General features: G+C 39.6%; 3 protein-coding genes across 3 annotated transcripts; 2 read left to right on the top strand and 1 right to left on the bottom strand.

The window, feature by feature from the left end:
* Nucleotides 1-5,181: 5,181 nt before the first annotated feature.
* On the top strand, nt 5,182-7,305 carry LOC139605780 (L-threonyl-[L-threonyl-carrier protein] 4-chlorinase-like). Its single transcript, XM_071457556.1, has 7 exons — nt 5,182-5,250; nt 5,484-5,685; nt 5,890-6,151; nt 6,237-6,328; nt 6,477-6,616; nt 6,725-6,829; nt 6,937-7,305. Exons 2-7 carry the CDS (start codon nt 5,550-5,552, stop codon nt 7,015-7,017), a joined length of 816 nt encoding a protein of 271 aa, XP_071313657.1. The 5' UTR covers nt 5,182-5,250; nt 5,484-5,549; the 3' UTR covers nt 7,018-7,305.
* Nucleotides 7,306-9,193: 1,888 nt separating this feature from the next.
* LOC139605799 (glutamine amidotransferase-like class 1 domain-containing protein 3, mitochondrial) lies at nt 9,194-11,137 on the bottom strand. The gene is made up of 5 exons (XM_071457585.1): nt 10,930-11,137; nt 10,400-10,512; nt 9,975-10,146; nt 9,662-9,863; nt 9,194-9,569 (listed from the first exon to the last, which is right to left on the bottom strand). The coding sequence occupies exons 1-5, from the start codon at nt 11,120-11,122 to the stop codon at nt 9,377-9,379; spliced, it is 873 nt and encodes a 290-aa protein (XP_071313686.1). The 5' UTR covers nt 11,123-11,137; the 3' UTR covers nt 9,194-9,376.
* Nucleotides 11,138-11,179: 42 nt separating this feature from the next.
* LOC139605796 (uncharacterized) lies at nt 11,180-15,785 on the top strand. The gene is made up of 9 exons (XM_071457583.1): nt 11,180-11,532; nt 11,876-11,992; nt 12,126-13,802; nt 14,431-14,530; nt 14,621-14,769; nt 14,909-15,021; nt 15,107-15,196; nt 15,286-15,408; nt 15,501-15,785. The coding sequence occupies exons 1-9, from the start codon at nt 11,478-11,480 to the stop codon at nt 15,705-15,707; spliced, it is 2,631 nt and encodes an 876-aa protein (XP_071313684.1). The 5' UTR covers nt 11,180-11,477; the 3' UTR covers nt 15,708-15,785.
* The last annotated feature ends 3,983 nt before the right edge of the window (nt 15,786-19,768 follow it).

Below are 19,768 nucleotides of genomic sequence, written 5' to 3'. Positions count from 1 at the left end.
TACTTCTGGAAATAAAAGATTTTGGTTTTTGATTTCTCATTCATTTGGAAAGAAAATCTAAAAACCTGTTTTTCTTTGTTGTTATTTGTTATTGAGTATAGATGATGGGAAAAAGTGAAGGGTGGCCCATATATGGAGTAAATGAGTAATTCTTACCTCAACTAGGTATTTACTCAGTAGTGAATGTTTCCATCTTCAGTGCATGTTTCCCTATATTCATCATTTTTCCTGAATGTTGAAATGATGAACAAAGTGTTAAAGAGAGAGCTGTCATTGTCCTCTATGAGTTCTCGCCCACTCACCATCAAAGCACAGTTATACCTTTGTGTGTGTCCTGTTCACAAGATGACACCATTGATGACCTAGTTATTATTTCTGTCTATTCTGACACCTGTGTGTGAGAAGTGCTATGAATTATATATAAGTGTAAAATAGATTATCAATAGCCAAGAGAGTGAAAGGGCCGTGATTTCTCCATTTCCTGACAGTAAACCGCATCAGAAGCAACGTGTTCAGCATGGAAACTCCATCTACGTATGTCAAAGGCTGTAGAGGTAGAGGCTCTTGTCTCTAGACACCTGAGATTATACCACTGTTGTATTGTGGGTGTGTTGCCATTGGTGGTCGCTTGTTATTGAGTGTGTCCAAATACAAAAACCAACTGGTAATGTTACACTATAACACCTAAGGGGGTATATTTTTAGCAGCTCTGGGTCTTGAACTGTATTTACTGTTGGAATTTTTCCTCATGATAGAACACCGCGATGCAGGAAGTTTCAGTGCAGGAAAATCTTTCCAGTAATGGCTCATGATGTGAATAATCATATCAGCAATCCTTCAAAATTATCACCAAATAAACAGACCTTTTAAACAATAATATCAGTTCTATGATAAATGTTGTGTTTTCAGGTCAGATGATGATATTAACCTGTTTCCTTATTGCTCTAGGTTACTTTTTTATTCAGTGTCAATAGTTCCTTCACCTTAAGTACAAAACTCAAAAGTGTATTTATCACTATGAGGTATTTCCTTATTAGTCATAATGACATTAGTCAGAGATGCCATTATTCTCTTTGTACTTGTGAAAGACTGTCTGAAGACTTTGCCTCTTTGCTTTGTTGGCCTGTGGACAATTGTGGAAATCAACTATTTCTATTTAGTGTCTCACCAAGGATGAAAAATGTGATCAAAGTGACTGAAATAGTGTAGTCTAAATGACTTTAATTAGACAGTTATTTTTGGCTCACTCATCTGTGTTAGTTGAAATGAGTAAAGCTTCAGGGCAGAACACTAAGCACAACGCAGTCTCTGCTGATTTGTTAATTTGAAACTGCAGCGGACACTAAGAACACTGTGCTGACCTGTTTTGTTTAATTAAACGCTGTGGATACAGGCAATTAGTTCCTGCTTTTTTCTAACAGAGAAATTAGTTGGTGCAGTTTAGTTCAAAATTCTCATAATAACAAAAGTGTCTTACATTATTTAGTGCATACACAATACTTGCACATTTTTATAGTTACTTGAATGTCATCTGCTGCTATGTTGCTCCTATCATGAGTATGCTCTTTAATCCTGCTGATCCTAATGTGTGTTTCAAAATGTCACATATCATAGAACTTTTAAATTCAAAGTTGTATTATCATACAAGTTGAAACATGTGGTATTTGAGCTTCTGCGTAACTGCAAACAAACAAGTTAGAAAACACTGAAAATATGGGTTATCCGGTTACGGCTTCATGAATAAGGTTATAAGCACTTGTGAACTCCACAGCTTCCTCAGCTTTGTTCTGGGTTGTATCTAATACATCATGTGAAACTTCATAAGGATGTGCAAGGGTTAAAGAACCTCAGTAGTAGTTGAAATGCAGATGAGTTAGTCCCTAGCCGACTAACAGCAATTAGCACCTCTCAGGCGTGAAGTCATCTCTTATTGTTACATTTAATTGTCAATGATCATAATCTTCATAAAGAACAATACTGATCACTCCCCATATCTTCTGAATGGCTCTGCAGTAGACATGGTTCATCACACCAAATTTCTGACCGTTCATATTGTAGATAACCTAAGTTGCTCGACACCACCTTCACAGTCAAAAAAGCTCGACAGCATCTCCACGTGTTTCCCTTCGCCTCTTCAGGAAAGCCAGAGTGGCAACAGCAAGACCTCTGATTGAAAAACCCAGCAGCAGGTGGTGAGAAAAGCAGAACAGATCATTGCTGCCCCCTGCTTTCCATTCAGGACAGTTACACAACAAAAGCTGCACCAGCAGTGCCATTAAAACTATCAAAGACCTCTTTCACTCTTCCAATAGAGACTTTAACCCACTGTCATGTGTAAAAAGGTTCAACAGAATCTGGGCCAGAACTATGCAGCTTTCTACCAGCTTTTCCTCACAGGCTCATAGTCTACTGAACTCTTTAACTCCCTTTTGCCCCTTTGACTCCCTCCTTAGTCTCACGTACACTCAGAGAGTGGCATATTTCAGCCCTCTTTTCTCAACATAATGTCATTACTGAAGCTTTCACTATGAGGTTTTGAAACATTATAGAACATTATTTATGTCATTTTTTTAGGTGTGATGTTCCTGTCACACCTGTTTGCCTGTCTTCCTGTTTGCTGTGGGGCTCTGCCTACCCTTGATTGGTGCCTGTGAGGAAGAACATAAAAACCAGGCTTCCTCAGTGCTCTCTATCTCGCCCTGGACGTCCGGGCACCTGGCACCCTTTGGTTTTGGTTAAGTTGTTTTTTTTGTTTTGTTTTTGAACAATACAACACAAGTTTTACACACATGGCTCTCAGTGCACCCATACCTACAATCATACACTGATAACTGACTTCAAACCCTATTAGGATGAGGTTATTGCCCATCAGCTAAATAAAATTGTTGATTTAATTGCAGCTTACTGTGTAGCCCCCCCCCTTTTTGTTTTGGCCTGAATGAGCTAATCACAACTTCAATGTGCCCTGAGATTGAGCAAAAGTGGAAAGACTGGATTTTACTCTGACCAATGCACTGAAAAAGGTTGCTGCCACTGGTGGAGTGTCTGTATGAATTAGAGGTGAATTGTAAAGCACCATGGATAAAAACAGTATATGAGCAAAACCATTTATTAAATGATTGGAAGAATGTAAAATGTATTTACATGGGTACTGACTGAGGCAGACAGCGAAGACAAGGTCTCTCCAGAGGTCAAGCAGGAGGGCGACCCCAAAGACAGGCCTGGTTGGTGCATGCCACGGGACAGTCTGACCTCTGGAGTCTGGATGTTTGGTGAGGATGGCCGACTGGAGGTCTGGTTGAGGGTCAACAGGGATGGAAGACTTGGAACCAGGGGCTGGAGTCACTACAATTGCCAATTGGAGATCAGCAGCAGGAGGTGGCTGGGCCGCCAACAAGAGACAAGAGACCCGAAGTACTTATTATATCTGTTTAACATACTTATTTGCATTGGCAAATACAGTAGTACATACTGCACATACTGCACATTATTGACACATAATTGAGTGTGTGGGTGGGTGTGTAGCTGTTATAATGATGTATCTTAATGATGTGTAAGTGTGTATATGCGCTATAGGCCTACAGTGTTTCTGACATGTTCTTGCATGCTACTCACAGTACTCACTGAAATGACAGTGCACACTGATGACTCTCTGTGTTTACTTTGAAAGTCCCAGTGGCTGCTTCTGCTTCTTTTTACATCATTTCATCCCCAAAGTGTCTTAACATAAAATGGACAAAATATAATCCCCTAAGGTTCAATCTATCACTTGGCAGACCATTGAGCTATGAACTAATTGCTGGGTTTATGCATTTACAATTATGTGAATATGAGGTAGTCCAACGAAAAGCATCCAAAAGAGCACAAAGGCACAGTGTCTGATATACAAGATGGACCACCTCAGACACATAGCTGTGACTGTTTTTGCCACCAGGAAACCCACCAAATGGGGGAAAAAAAACAAAACATATAATGCAGGCCTAATTTAGGTCTATATTTGGGTTATCTACTTCACTTTAAAGTTAAAATGTTTAAATGTACCGGATCTATTCAAATCCAAATGAAATCCACTAGATGCAGTCAAAGGACATTCTTATTTATCTGAAAGTTGGGAATGACTGGGTCTTTTCACAAATGCTATGGTGGGACTGCTGCTTCACCAAGTATGTCACTGGGCAAAGGCATCATACTGTATATTTGAGTGATAGTCCAGCAGAACAGGTTGTTAACTTAGTGATTGAGTTTCTGAGTGATGAGATGCATGCACACATGTACACATGGTGTAGAATGACAATGACTTTTGGCTGCGTGCCCGGCTGATATAATGACTCATGATGACAATAGACAATGGTGTAATGTAAACATATCTCTAGTTGAAAAAAATCACAGATACCAAGTAAGGTTCTTTCCGTGTGTGTATGTGTGTGGGTGTGTAAATTTGTATATATATATATATATATATATATATATATATATATACGTGTGTGTGTGTGTGTGTGTGTGTGTGTGTGTGTGTGTGTGTGTGTGTGTGTGTGTGTGTGTGCGTGCATTTTAACTCTTCATCTAATTTTACAGTAATGTTTAATATTTTTTTATGTTCATTTTATGGCTACTTCATGTGAAGCATGTAATTTCTTTGTTGTAAAGCACTTCTTGTATGAAATGTGTATGAAAAATAAAGATTATTATTATAATTATTTTTATCATTATCATTATTAATAATATTATTATTCTTTACTCAACCCTCTTCAAATACACTAAATAGAAGGTTGTGATTTGGAAAGTTCATCTGACAGAATAATGAGTTATTGTGAACTAAAAAGTATCAGTCATCTCAATGTGGACGAAATTCATTATAAAGGACATCATCTCCTGTGTTGGAATCACAGAGTATCAGAGTATCAGAGTGTTTTCTGGTTCTAAAATATGACGACAGTTCTGTAAACTGAGGTCATGCAGGCCCTGTATGTAGTGCCTGAAAATAGATTTTAGGTAATAATTATGTCAATCACTTAACCTTTCCCAAATGTAGAACAGTGAAAAGGGCTGCAACATAAAGTTACTGGTTTTTCATTGCTCTTTGTTTTGCCTTCCCTGAAATAAAAGAAAACTGGAAAGGCCACATGAGTCAAATTCTGACAAAGGGAGCGGTGTTTCCCTGTAGGTCTTCTGTGGAGTATATAAAGCACATAAGAGCTTGGCAGTATATAGAGCTCAGACTCAGAGGGAGAACAAGAGAACAACGGACAGGTATGAAGGCATTGAATACTTACTGCAGTTAACATAATGGGATGTAATTACTTTGCGCTGTGAGATAGTCTTTCATCAGTCTCATTAAACAGATGAAGTTCAAATTGTCTCAAGATGATGGAAAATAAGATCATTTGTCTTATTATATAATATATATATTATTATATTATATTTATATTTGTCTTACTTGCACTAAATATTTATCTCTTTGTCTCCAACCCTGACCACCACAGCCTGTATCCTATACATTTTGAAGGCAGAAAAGCCTGAGGCATCAGCAGTAAAACAGTCTAATAGAGATGACAACATCCATGGATAAATCAGAGATCCAAGAGGTCTACAGTCAGCAGGGCTTTCTCTCAGCACTGCCTATATTGAATGAGACGGAGTTGAGGGAAGCCAGACATGCCTTTTCTGAGCTGGAGAAGGAATTTGGTAAGTACCACTGAAAGATACACGGGACTGGAAGTTAGTCACAGAAAGAAGGAGCGTAGAAGTTAGTCATACTGAGTGTAATTTATCTCTACACTGCCATCTTGTTCTACATGAAACTACATTCAACAGTATAAGAAAGATATAATGGAGTGTTGCACTATTTGGAAGTGAATAGGTGCATTATATATTTGTGTGTGTCCTCAGGTGAAGAGTACACCCAGTACAGCCTCCACAACGTTCACCTTCAGTATCCGTGGGTGATGGGCCTGACCAAACACCCTCGAATCCTGCAAGTGATCAAAGCCATCCTGGGCCCTGACGTCATCCTGCTGGACTCCCGCTTCATCTGCAAATACCCAGCACTCAACCCAGCCAACATCCAGGAGAATGAAGAAGGAGAAACCAAACCTGATGGGAGTATTGGAGAGAACGGACTTCCATATGTGGCCTGGCATCAGGATATGAGGTAGAGTTTAGAGACTGAAAAAAACACTGAAAGGTTTTGTTTTTCTTCATTTTGTTTAATCTAACTGTAACTGTTGTGTTCACAGGTATTGGGGTATTGCTGGTGGCCCTGTTCTCTCTGTGTGGCTTGCTTTAGATGACTCACTGAAAGAGAACGGAGCCCTTCGGGTCATCCCAGGTACCTCAGCTGCTCTTCATTTTTGCAGTTTATGCCACTGACCTGGTTGGATCTTAGCTAAATAGGATGAAAAGTTAAAAAAAATGTACTTTCTAAAATCTGCAACCTGATCACATAGGTTGATTTTTTTTTCTTTGTGCCTCTGTAGGCAGCCACTGCTCTGGCATGTTGCCCCATCGTCAAGCTATTCGCCCTGGAAACATGCTGTCAGTCAACCAGGAAATCCCAGAGGAGCTGGTGCAGGCTGATGAAGCTGTGCTTTGCCCTCTGTTGGCTGGGCAGATGTCTGTGAGTTCAATAGTTTTTTAAAGGTAACAAGGTTACAAATAAATCAAGCATACACACTGACTATAATGAAAAAAGTATGATTTCTGATTTTGATTGTCTTTTTAAAAGATCCATGATGGATTCCTCGTCCATGCCAGTGATGCCAACACATCCCAGAAGAGGCGCTGTGGGTTTGTGATCCGTTATATTCCCACCTGTGCTTACCCCATAGAGGTAAGACAAACATAAGAATACATTAATGCCTGTATTTCTGCAGGTTAAAATTTTATAGTCTCTGACTTGTGTAGGCTATTGATCCTGACTGTCTCTGTTCCTGTTAGGATCCTGATCGTCCCAGGAAATTTCATGCCACAATGTTGGTCTGTGGAACAGATCAACTCAATCATTTCTCCAACAAATGATTTGTTCCTCTCGCAACAACAATTACTTGCAATTTACATCAATGCATCCATAAAAATATCTACACTGTGTTTACAAATGAAACGATATGGAAATAACTGTAACTACATATTGGTGTGGTACAAATCAAATTATTGTTTTTCATGTAATGAGATTCAATTGTAATCATTTTCTGCCATACTGCAGCTGAGGTACCTAGGAGGCATATTATATTTATATAAGTTAAATGCGGTTTAGTGCAAATGTACAATATATATAACAGTAAAATAAAGCTTAATTACTGCAAATTACTCATGACTTGATGTGTATTGTGTATGTGTATACATGATGAGTATTAAATTTGGTCTTTTATCATTTGTGGATCCTAATAGGGAAAAGGTTTTACTTCATCCAAGGGCTTTTTACATTTATGTCCTGTATTGCAACACATGAACATTAATGCATAAGACAGACACAGTTTTTAAACATGAGGAGTCCTAACAAAAGACTTTTGGGGAATGGTCAAACAGTGAAATAAAACTCATAGAAAATATAAAAATGCATGCCTATGCAGGTACATTTCTAATATCTTTAAAATTTGGAAATAATTTAATTATACTGATACTGATTGGGGGTTTGTTCCACATTGTTGAAACTAAAACCCTAAAATCACAATCCCTGCATAAGCCTGCATGAAACTTTAACAACATCTGGTTGCCAGAATTCAGGTGTCAGCGAAGAGTGATTTAAAGATTTAAAGATCAGAAATATAATGGACCATAATGGATGATTATTTGTATTCCCTGATAAGTTTCCAAACATCATAATTTATGAATACAATCCTCTGTGACAGGTGAATGGAGAAACTGTCATCAGACCTTCATTTCAGCACTGGAGTGCACCACAAGGATTCACAGACAAGTCCACAGTTTTGACACTACTAAACTCTAAATTAAGTAAGTTTAAAAAACCCAGTGCAGATGTGTGTTTTATTATGATGCACAAGATGTGTTGAGGAAGTTTCAAGGCATTGCAAGTTCATAGTGTAGTTACATGAATTGAAACTAGTGGGACCATGGAGGGTAGTAAAAACCTAAATGATTAATGAATAAAATAGTAAGTATCACTTGTGTGAATTACTAGGATTTACTAGACTGATTGTACAAACCCACTGGTGATCCTACAATATGATAATAATGAGATGTGTATTTGTCACTGTAAACAGGGATGTTTCTATAATATGGTTCTTCAAAGGCCAGATTTAGAATTGTCACATTTTTTGTTCCCATCCATGATTTCCAACCATTGAACAGCTCCTACCTTTTGAAACTAAGGGTCATTTGCATATAGGATGGTGGAATGTCAGATTTTTGACTGAGGGAAAGGTTGATATAAAACATCAGCACTAATTTATGCCATGAGACATTTTGAATTATGCTTCAACAGCAATGGAAAAATAAATGACTCTTTGTCTTTATCCCTTATAAGTAGATAATTGTCTCCTCATGTGCAGTTGGTGAACTGGTAGTTGGACTTTTTAAATCTATTTTTGGCTCTACTGCATTCTTCTGAATTAACAGCCATGCAATGTTGTTTTCCTTGTGTGTGTGAGTGTGTGAGTGTGAGTGTGTGTGTGTGATAATGGCAAAACGTGGTTCTGGAAACACCTAATTTAGCAGGAAAAACCACAAAGGTTAGCACTCATATAATAATGTAGCAATGACTACTGAGTATTCATGGGTCCTAATGTCAACATGTTGATGGGTGTTGCAGATGGTGTGATCTCAAGTTTTGGAACATTTTAATTTATCATTTATTTTCTAGAACCATTTTGTGATCTGAAAAATAAATATGGGAATTAAGACCTAGACCAAGGGTAAAAACTTAAACAAGAGTGAGGCTTGTTCATGTGTAGGAGATGAGATGTGCTATTTTAGATTCACATATAGTAAAATAAATAAATGAATAAAAGATGTGAGGAAACTGACAGTGGTCAACATTAATATTAAAATCACCAATCAATAAAATGTGGTCATAACTTAAAACAACAAAGGAAGAGACTGTGACTGAAAAAGCAGTGTGTATGTGTTAACACAGTGCAGACTTGAACCTACAATCTATAATCTACAAACCTATAATCAGAGGTGTTCCAAAGTAAGATGTGTAAACCACTTAAACAGACAGATAAAAGCAGCGCTGTAATTTGCTCATTGACTCAACTTTTATTAAACATTCTTAACTATGACATTGACAATATCTCATCAGAGGACTGCTCAGTGAAGGTGAAATGAATTTAGAAGATACCAGGACTTGTAGACTAAAATCATGGAGAATTGGTTTAGAAGTAATTAAATACAAACACCCAGCATGCAGTTAGACTTCTTAAGCCAGTTTCAGTGTCTCTTTAACTAAGACGCCAACTCCATCAAACACTTGATGAATGGGAGCATTGCACATGAAGGCACAGGTGGTGACCAGCTTGTTTTTGACATCAACATGAGCTTCTCCCACATCCTTGTTCACATGTTTGCAGCCCATCTCCTTTATAGCACCTGCTGTCTGGGCATACGGCCACCTGAAGAGGACAACAGAGAGACAGAACTGTAGAATTCATTTTTTTATGTATATATCCATAGACATCTGATGGTGACAAACAGTGTCACTCACTTTTCACACTCTTTGTCCTGTCCCACAGTGATCTCGCAGCCAGGCAGGATTTTGGCAGCGAGGACAGGGGAGATGCAGCACATGCCCAGCGGCTTTCCGGCTTTGTGGAAGGCCTTGATGATCCTCTCCAGATGTGGCTGGATGGTGCAGTCCTTATTCTTCACTGCCCAGTCACTTAGGTTCTTAGCCACACCAAAACCGCCTAAATAAGCACACACACAGGGAGGATTCATTTAGCATATCACAAAAGTGAAAATATATAATGCAGAATGACATACTCTATGAGGTTTATTCATAGCTGACTCTGTCTCACCTGGGATGATGGCTGCATCAAATGCTGAAACATCTAACTTGGCCAGATCAGTCACGTCACCCCTGGCGATACGGGCACTTTCCTGCAGGATGTTTCTTTTCTCCTCTGTAGGTTTCCCCTCACAGTGATTTACAACGTGCATCTGATCTGCATTCGGAGCAAACATCCGCACCTGAAATGAAACACTAACATGTAAAACGAGTCTTTATCAAAGCCACCTCTATCTCCGTGGGTCAGGATTATGACAGTGCTGTTGTATTGATAAACAAAGGGAAATAAAAATTGAAGCGAAAGCTGCACAGTCTGAACACAACTAATTTTAAATGGAGGTGGGGTATATCCTGTATGCTTGTCATAACAAATAAATACACTTTGATATGTTTGATATGAAACTTTGTCATGTTCTCTTGCGATGTTGCTCTTACTTCTGCTCCAGCACGACTCAGGTGGACGAGGACAGCAGAGGCCTCGTGGATCTCTGTGCCATCATAGACGCCACAGCCTGAGAGAATGACTGCAACACGCTTCACCATGATTCCTATGAACAAACAAGTAAAGCACAATTTCACGACATGAAATGTTTCCCGATTAATTTCACTATCAGCTAGGAGGAACCCATTTCAGTGACGGCACTGTGCCTGAGCCACCTGTTAAACATGTTTAAACAGAACATTTACAAAGCCAGTTGAGAGAGGAAAGACCAGTTGCTGCTGCTGCTGCTGCCAGGTAACACCGCTGACAACAGTCTCTGAAATAAATACATGCAATACTTGAAGATGACTATGTATCAGGCGCTTATTTAGCATTTCAGCATTTCCCTTGTTCATCATGCAATGCTACTTTCATAAAATCATTGACTAAAATCAACCTGCTTGTCAATAAAATAGCCGATTACATAGAAAGTAGTGACTGAGTTTAGATACCAGTAGTAGAGATGGTGTAAATTTAGTCTCACCTTGTGTAAGCAGGTGGCCTGGAGGCTGTGTTAGATCGAGCTGCTCAGCAGAGGTGTGCTGTCTGAACTCTTGAAACAGGCTCCTTATAGTCCTGCCTGCCTCTCCTGTCTCCTCCCACACCAACCTGCTGTCCAAAAGGCTGACATCATGAAGCTCAAAAGAACCAGTTTTGGAGATAAAATGCTGAATCATTCCTCCCAGTCCTTTTGTTTCAAAATGTAAACTTTGTTTTCAGTGCAACTGGTCTAAGGATGACAAAACGGTTTTTATTTGCTGACAGTCAAAGCTCAGTTGATTAAAACTGTAACAGTTATCTAAAGCTAATTTTTGGGTCACATTTACAAGGTGCAGCTTGTGGTTGTTCTGGTTCTGGTTTGATACGGGTGAATTAGGTGAATTATAAATATTGTAAGTACTAACAACAACACATTTCATTTTTTTTTCCCCACACGGGGCAGGTCCGTTCTCCCCCGAGATTTCTCTTGCGCGATGACGTCACGCGCAGCCGTATAAAGAGCAGCCCTCCGCTCAGACTCTCAGTCCTGCCATGGCACAAGTCGACTCACTGCATGCGTCTGTAGGTATACTGGGCATCTCTGCCGGTAAGTTTTTTATATATATTTTTTTTTAATAACAACAAACAAAATTCTGTTTTTTCGGTTTTTTTGTTTTTTTAACCCCTGCAACTCCTAACCTTAACCACTGCTAATAAGAGAAACAAACCTAATTATTAATTAATTAATAATTAACCCAATACCTAATTAATATATATATATTATTTTGTTTTATTTAATTTTTTCATTATTAAGGTTATAACTAACTGCATACAGTATGGGATCAGTTTCAGTTAATCCTACTTTCAGGCAGACTTGCTGTTGCAGGAAGCAAAATCATATCTGCTTCTTCAGTGACTTTTGTAGCAATGCCTTTTGTTCGAACTTGTAGGTTCTCTTCTGCTTCTGGTGAACAACTATGCCAGCTCTCCTGACAATAATGACTTCATCCCCCACACGGCACTGGGGATTCTGCTCCTCATCATTGCAGCCCTCTTAGCGTATGCAGGTTGGTTTCAGTGACTGAGTATCACATGTTTTATTGAAGTCATTCATTTGTGCTGTTGATTGTTTTGTTTTTGTGTGTAAAAACTGAAATCCTCTCCCTGGTCCCTCTCTTCTGTTTACTCTCTGTCTCTTAGGTATCCGCCGCAGTCTGTCCCACGCCCAGCTGTTTTCATCTGTGTGTCTGAGCGTCTCTGCCCTGTGGTGTGGTTCAGGTCTGGTGTACATCCTGGTGGGGCAGGGAGTGCTGCAGCCCACAGAGCTGAGATCCTCTCTGATCCCTGGTCTGGCAGCATTCACTTTAGCTCTGCTCATCATAGGCAGCGTTGCACTCATTGTAAAGAAAGCAGTTCTAGCTCTCATAGCTATCGGTATTAGCTTAGCATGTGCCCATCAAATTGCCGGCCTGTCAGCTGCAGGTTTTGGTCAGTCTGCCACAGCTGCTAACTACCTCCTCGTCTGTCTGGTGGGTGTGTACTTTGGTTCTGGGCGTCTGCTGTCCATCATCACTCACGGTAAAGTGGAACCTCCAGGAACAGGCCTGAAGAGAAAGGCTGAGCTGAAAACAGAGCAGAATCAAGGGTGTGGTGATGCAGTGTCAGTGGGTTTGGTGATGAACTTGTTGTCTGCCTCAGTGTTAGCCTGTCCTCTGTTAGGTGTGGTCCCCCAACTCTCCACCGGCCATGTCCCCTGGCTGTGGACAGCTGGAGTCTTCCAGCTCGGCATGTGTGTCCTCTTTTACCGAGCCATGGACACACTAGCTGCCACTTTTTATGGCTTCACTGCTCTGTTGAAATTTGCAGAAGGTTACAGTGCTCTCTTATCGTTCTACTCAATCCAGCCTTTCTCCCCTGTTCCCTTCCCTGTCGTCTTTTCTGTGCTTTTCTTCATCTTGGCTCTGTTCAGTTGTCAGAAGAGCTTGCTGGAGGGGCTCTACCAATTATTCTTTGTGGCCTATTGTATTGCCATTGCAGCCCAGCCACAAGGCTTCTTCCAAGGAGGCACTCAGGGTGTACAGGCAGCTATATTCATAGTCTCTGCCGGCATGCTTTTAATTGCCACATTCAATATGGTCTCCAGTACCATGATTCCCACAGGGCAGGGCTATTTCAAAGCTTTAGCAACCAGGACGCAGGGACTTACCCTCAGAGCACACGATAAAGAGCTGCATACACCTCACCTGGGCTACTCCAAATATGCAGATGCGGAGGTGTTAGGCCACGCCTGTAATGTGTTGGCAGCTTTTGCTGTCACTGCCACAATTGGTGACAGAAATCCTCTTTATGTGCTGGTTCTGCCCTGGGTGGTGGTGGCTGGTGGAGCACTCCAGCTGCTCTGTGGCTCAGTTGCTTTCGCTCGGGGTAAAACCTTTGAGAGTACAGTTTTCATTTTCTATGGGATCATGTGGACAGTGTGGGGTTTGACACGATATGGTGGCCTGTATGGTGAAACCAGAGGCTTCAATGTGGCTGTCGGGATGATTAGTTTCATGCTGTTTAACTGTTTAGTGACAGCTGCAGCACTGTTTCTAAATGTCGCCTGGTTTGCCTACACCTTCACCTTTCAGCTCATCCTCATTAGCTTCCTGCTGGATGCAGTGGGTGCTCTGCCTTATGGTTATGACATAGGAGTCACCATCATCTTTGGTCTCATCAGTTTTTATTGTTTCCTGAGCCACATTTTCAACAGTACCTTCCAGACCCCTCAGATCCCCTTAGGGAAACCTTTAGTCAAGCTGAGTGGCGTTGGGGGAGGCGCACACGTCTGTCCACATGTACCAGCCCGAAAGGCCACATCTGTCCAGCAGATTGCAGGTGAAATATAAGACACAACAATTCTGATGTCTAAGATAAACATTTGTTTATGTACTCAGTGTCGAGAGTGTCCAGCACTATGTTTTCAGGTTGTCTGTCCCATTCTCGTAAATGTAGCGCCTTGTGGGAATTTCTTCAAATTTGTTACAAACAGTCACTATGATTCAAGGATGAACTGATTAGATTTTTGTGGCCAGAGGTCAAAGGTCAAGGTCACAGTGACCTCATGTTCTTGTGAACATGATATATCAGGAACACCCAGAGGGAATTTCATTATATCTGGCACAAACATTCAATTTGACTCAGGGATGAACTTGTTTTGATGGTCAAAGGTAAAAGGTCAAGGTCACACAGAACACATTTTTGGCCTCATGAACGTGATATCCAAGGAAAAAGGGGGAGGGGATTTTGAGGGAATTAATTCAAATTTAGCATAAACATTCACTTGGACTCAAAGATGAACTGATTACATTTTTCTGGTCAAAGGCCAAGGCACTGGCACCACACAAAACACATTTTTGGCCATAGCTCAAGAATTCACAAGCTGATTAAGTGCAACTGGACTGGTTGTGGAGGCCTATTACAACATTAGCAGTAAATCTAGTTGGTCTTCTCTTCTTTTCTGCAGAAATCATGAAAAATGGTGGCATATGTGGGATGCCTACTGACACTGTCTATGTGCTGGTGGCAGCTTGCAACAGACCTGAGGCAGTTGTTAAAGCTTTCAAGTGAGTTTATTGTTTTCTTGAGCGTGCCTTTATCTGCATTCACTTTATGATTCACTCTCATTACTGTCTAATTGTGTTTTTTCACTTCAGGGTGAAGAAGCAGGCGCAGGACCGACCCATGTCCATGTGGATCTCCTCCATCAAGCAGCTGGAGCCGGTGCGACACCTGCTGAGCCCCCTGCTGCTGGACTTCATGGAGGCTGCGTGGCCCTCCTCCATTAGCATGGTTATACCCAGAGGTGGGTGTGCATTTGAGGATGTTTGCCTTTTTGAATGTGTGAGATTGTGTGCATATGTGTGTGTTTGTGCCTGTGTGGGTGCCTTATGTTGCATGGTGGGTGTATTTTGATCATCATATTGATTTCCTCTCTCACACAGGTCCATGGATGGACACTTTTGGTTTGGGAGATGCTGCCAAACACATAGGGACTCCACAAAGCATAGCCATCAGAAACCCAGACTGTGCTGTGGCCACCCACCTCATGAATCTGGTAAGTGTATGAGAAACACTGCAGGTCCCTGAATGAACTTGTCAGCAGAGCATTTAGTGAATACAACCTCGTCTTATTCCTGCAGGTGGGTCCCATTGCAGTGACCTCAGCCAACCCTACAGGCGAGGCAGACACAACTCACCACAACCAAGTTTACGCCAAACTGGGAGACAAGGTAATGACAATAATTTAGTTGTATTAAATACAAGAGGCACTTGTCTTTTGATTTTTGCAGTAAACTCTGTGTGCATTTTGCTTGGTTAGGTGGAAGGTGTCCTTTGTGATGGCCCCTCCCCAGAGAACATTGCATCTACTGTAGTTGATTGTACTAAGATTGAAACTGGACACATTGGTTTCTTCAGAGTGGGTCTCATTCCTAAATCCAAGGTAATATAGATGTATTGTTCAGTTCATTCTGAGTACAGAGTTTATAGCTCGCTCACACTAATGCTGTCTGCATCTGTTTGCCTGCTTTGAAGGTTCTTCAGATCTTTGAGGAGGTTCAGAGGAGACACAGACAGGGGCAGACCAATCCAGCTTTTGAGCCTGATCTGCATCTGCCAGATACACAACAGGACCAAAGTGCAGGAGAGGACAACACAACAGAGTCAGGAAGAGGGTCTGAGAGCTCAACACCAGCCACAGTTTCACCTGAACAAAGCCCAGTCCTCAGAAATAGGTCATAGAATCAATGCACTGCTTAATGCTGCCAGTGGTGTCATAAAGATTATATTGCAATCTGATAAACACTGATGCCTTATCAAGTGTTTGTTTATCTGTGTGGTTTGTAGAGCAAACTCTGTTATTAAGTGTTCTTAACACACAAATTCTAATGCACTATCATTTGTTATATGAATGTTATGTATGTAGGAATTTATTTTTGTTGTTGTTGACTGTGGTGTTGAGTCGATATTATAGTATACCAAATAACATAAGCGCTTTATTTTGCTCACTTTTGGGATACTGCATTAAAATATATCACTTGGATCCACAAAAAACTGTACATAAAATAATAAACTGTATTATTTAATAATTGAAAATCACTCAAAGACAAGCACACAAACTCCGCGGTGTCAGCTGCAGTCATGAAATGGAGCACATTGTCTGTTGCACTGTGATGATTTTATGTCATATTTATACAAATTTTTTTCTTATACCTGATGATGATTGAACACATGAAAATTTACACCAAGTGGATAAGTAGCATTTTGGAATAAAAGACTAAATTTCGAAAACACCTTTGACAATAAAGTTCAATACAATCACTGATCAACAGTAAGATAGGCACAATTATTGCAGTTCAAAGAAGCGATTAAGACACACTTTTTATACACGTTATACAAGTTTACATATTAATTATTAATTGTCTATGTTTCTCATAGAAACCCACATAAAATTGTTCTAGTTGGGATGATTTGTCAGAGTGTTTATTATGAAACACAATATTGATGCTTTCTATCAATTTAAAGATAAAACGCCATCAAACCTGGTACTGACCTGACCTGTTGTTCATTTCATTCTCAGAACAATGTTCTGCTACTGTACAGCCTGAAAGTGGTTGTCAATGTGGTTGGAGTTGTTCACCACAGTGCAAATATGGCATGATGAGGATAAACAACTTAATCAAGGTTAGGGAGGTTAGAGATGCAGGAAATATGAAAGTGTATGTGTGTGTGTGTGTGTGTGTGTGTGTGTGTGTGTGTGTGTACTTGTACTTGCTACATAGTAAGGACCAAAAAAAGTATTTTACTAACAGAGTGAGACATTTTGGGAAAGTGAGGACATTTTGGCCGGTCCTCACTTTTTGAGACACCTTAAAATCACATGTTGAGGGTTAAGACTTGGTTTTAGAGTTATGGTTAGAATACGGTTTAGGTTAAGGTCAGGGTCATGGTCAAGGTTAGGCACTCAGTTGTGATGGTTAAGGTTAGGTTAGGTAAAAAGCGCAGGGTAAGGGGTTAGGGAATGCATTATGTCAATGAGTGTCCTCACAAAGATAGAAGTACAAGTATGTGTGTGTGTGTGTGTGTGTGTGTGTGTGTGTGTGTGTGTGTGTGTGTGTTTCAGGTGATGCTCACAATGATGGGGACTTTTTTTAGCCATATTCTCTATAATCTATTAATATACTCAACATGTATGTTTGTTTTAAGATTATTAATTGTTTTTGTCAAGATTTTATTACAAACTCTTGACTTGCAGTGTTACTACTTGAGTAAATGCATAATGCATTAAAGTTCAGCTGCTAATGATGAACTCTCATAGGTTTGTTCTTCTGACTTGTTCATCTACTGAATGTATGTATACAACTCTCTTATGATACAGTTTTCTCAGTTGGCTTCAGTGCACTTCTGTTCCAAGTTATTTTTTAATTCAACTGTGACTAATCATTTGGCTTGAATAGTTCGTAGAGATGTAGGAAACAAAGAAGTGTATTGTTCTCTTCCTGTAAGTCATTTTGCACCCGTGTGTGATTTTCTTGGCTCGCAGCATTCCTCCTTCTGGATGTACATGTCATTTTGCATTGGGAAATTTGAGTATTTGCTTTGAAGTTCACCTGTATTCATTCAACGAAGAAAATTCCAACAAGAGTTGTTTCAGTGTCTTTGATAAACATTTCCAAATGACACAGCATGATAAAATCTACCACAGTGACAAAACACACGTAGATTTTTCCTTATTGTTAAATACTCCTTTGTATTTCCGTCACTGTTCAGGTGATGTTTGAGGACGATAATCCTTTTTCTTATAACAGTAATTTCATGGTTAAACTTACATACACTGTGGCTGGAGAGACAGGCAAACAGTCATACATATTGTCATCGTTTTAATCTCATGTCTTTCTGAAATGTATTCAACAGTGTTTTAGTCGATGTTTTCTATAAATCCTTTCTCCGTGTTCATAAGTCAGTCACTAAAACAAGTTTCTGTTTCTCTTTAACTGTTCATTGTATTTTGCTCAACACAAGACCATTTGATTTGTTTATACAAGGACAATGTCAAGGACAGTTTTTTTCAGTGTGTCATTGCTGATCTCGGAGTCAAAAGATCATTTCTCGTAAGTAGAAGACAGTGCATCACGATTACAAGAATGAGCATCCAAGTGTTTTCCTGTTTGTTTAGTGACATGAATTTCAGCTCCTCTGTTGAAGGTTTCCTGTGCTGTTCACTTGTGTTTATTTAAAAAAGTAAACGCCAAAGAGAGGTGCTTCAGTGTGTCTTCAATGCACATTTCTCAATAACACATGAGGATAAAATCTACTACACTGGGGAACCACAAGGAAAGGAAAATGGCAAGGATAGTTTGTTCAGTGTGTCATCGACCTTCATTATGTCAAATCTGCTGCACTTAAAAATCTAATTCCTGATTATTACGTCGTCCTGTGTCTCTCCACCACTATCAAGATGATGTTGGCTGGTGATCATCTCTTTTTCAATTATCAGTAAGATTATGTTTTCATTTACAAATTTTGTACCTGTAGATATTACAATCATTCAGTAAAACAAAATCATATTTAATAATTAATTTAAAAAAATGAAACATCAAGAAAAATTCTTGACTAACAGGAAAGTTCTCATAACTACACAATCTAGATGGTGTAGATATGAGATCTAGATCATGTAGTTCCAAGAAAAGTTCTCATAACTACAAGATAACACATGGCACAGTGTATTCTTTGGCCCATTAGAATCTGTGATCTGATCAGGTATTTCAGTTACTGTATACTGCCACTGCAAAGGATTTCATCAGACTTAATTGCATGTTGAATTTTGATAGCTATACCAACAACAGTGGAACCACGGGATTTAGATAGCTTGACAAATTTTCATAGCTGTGTTCTGACTGTTCTGAAATTTGTGGACTTCACTTCTGTTCCAAGTCACTTTTTCAATTCAACTGTGACTAATAGTTTGGCTTGAATAGTTTGTAGAGATGCAGGAAACAAAGAAGTGTATTGTTCTCTTCCTGTCATTCAGTTTTTATATGGGTGTGATTTTCTTGGCTCGCAGCATTCCTCCTTCTGGATGTACATGTCATTTTGCATTGGAAAATTTGAGTATTTGCTTTGAAGTTCACCTGTATTCATTCAACGAAGAAAATTCCAACGAGAGTTGTTTCAGTGTCTTTGATAAACATTTCCAAATGACACAGCATGATAAAATCTACCACAGTGACAAAACACACGTAGATTTTTCCTTATTGTTAAATACTCCTTTGTATTTCCGTCACTGTTCAGGTGATGTTTGAGGATGATAATCCTTTTTCTTATAACAGTAATTTCATGGTTAAACTTACATACACTGTGGCTGGAGAGACAGGCAAACAGTCATACATATTGTCATCGTTTTAATCTCATGTCTTTCTGAAATGTATTCAACAGTGTTTTAGTCGATGTTTTCTATAAATCCTTTCTCCATGTTCATAAGTCAGTCACTAAAACAAGTTTCTGTTTCTCTTTAACTGTTCATTGTATTTTGCTCAACACAAGACTATTTGATTTGTTTATACAAGGACAATGTCAAGGACAGTTTTTTTCAGTGTGTCATTGCTGATCTCGGAGTCAAAAGATCATTTCTCGTAAGTAGAAGACAGTGCATCACGATTACAAGAATGAGCATCCAAGTGTTTTCCTGTTTGTTTAGTGACATGAATTTCAGCTCCTCTGTTGAAGGTTTCCTGTGCTGTTCACTTGTGTTTATTTAAAAAGTAAACGCCAAAGAGAAGTGCTTCAGTGTGTCTTCAATGCAC

Source organism: Trachinotus anak, unplaced genomic scaffold (assembly GCF_046630095.1).
Source record: "Trachinotus anak isolate AG129_WGS33_773 ecotype Australia unplaced genomic scaffold, CSIRO_AGI_Tana_v1 ptg000021l, whole genome shotgun sequence".
Taxonomy (NCBI): Eukaryota; Metazoa; Chordata; class Actinopteri; order Carangiformes; family Carangidae; genus Trachinotus; species Trachinotus anak.
Note: the sequence above shows the minus strand (reverse complement) of the source record. Positions and strands in the feature narration are given on the sequence as shown.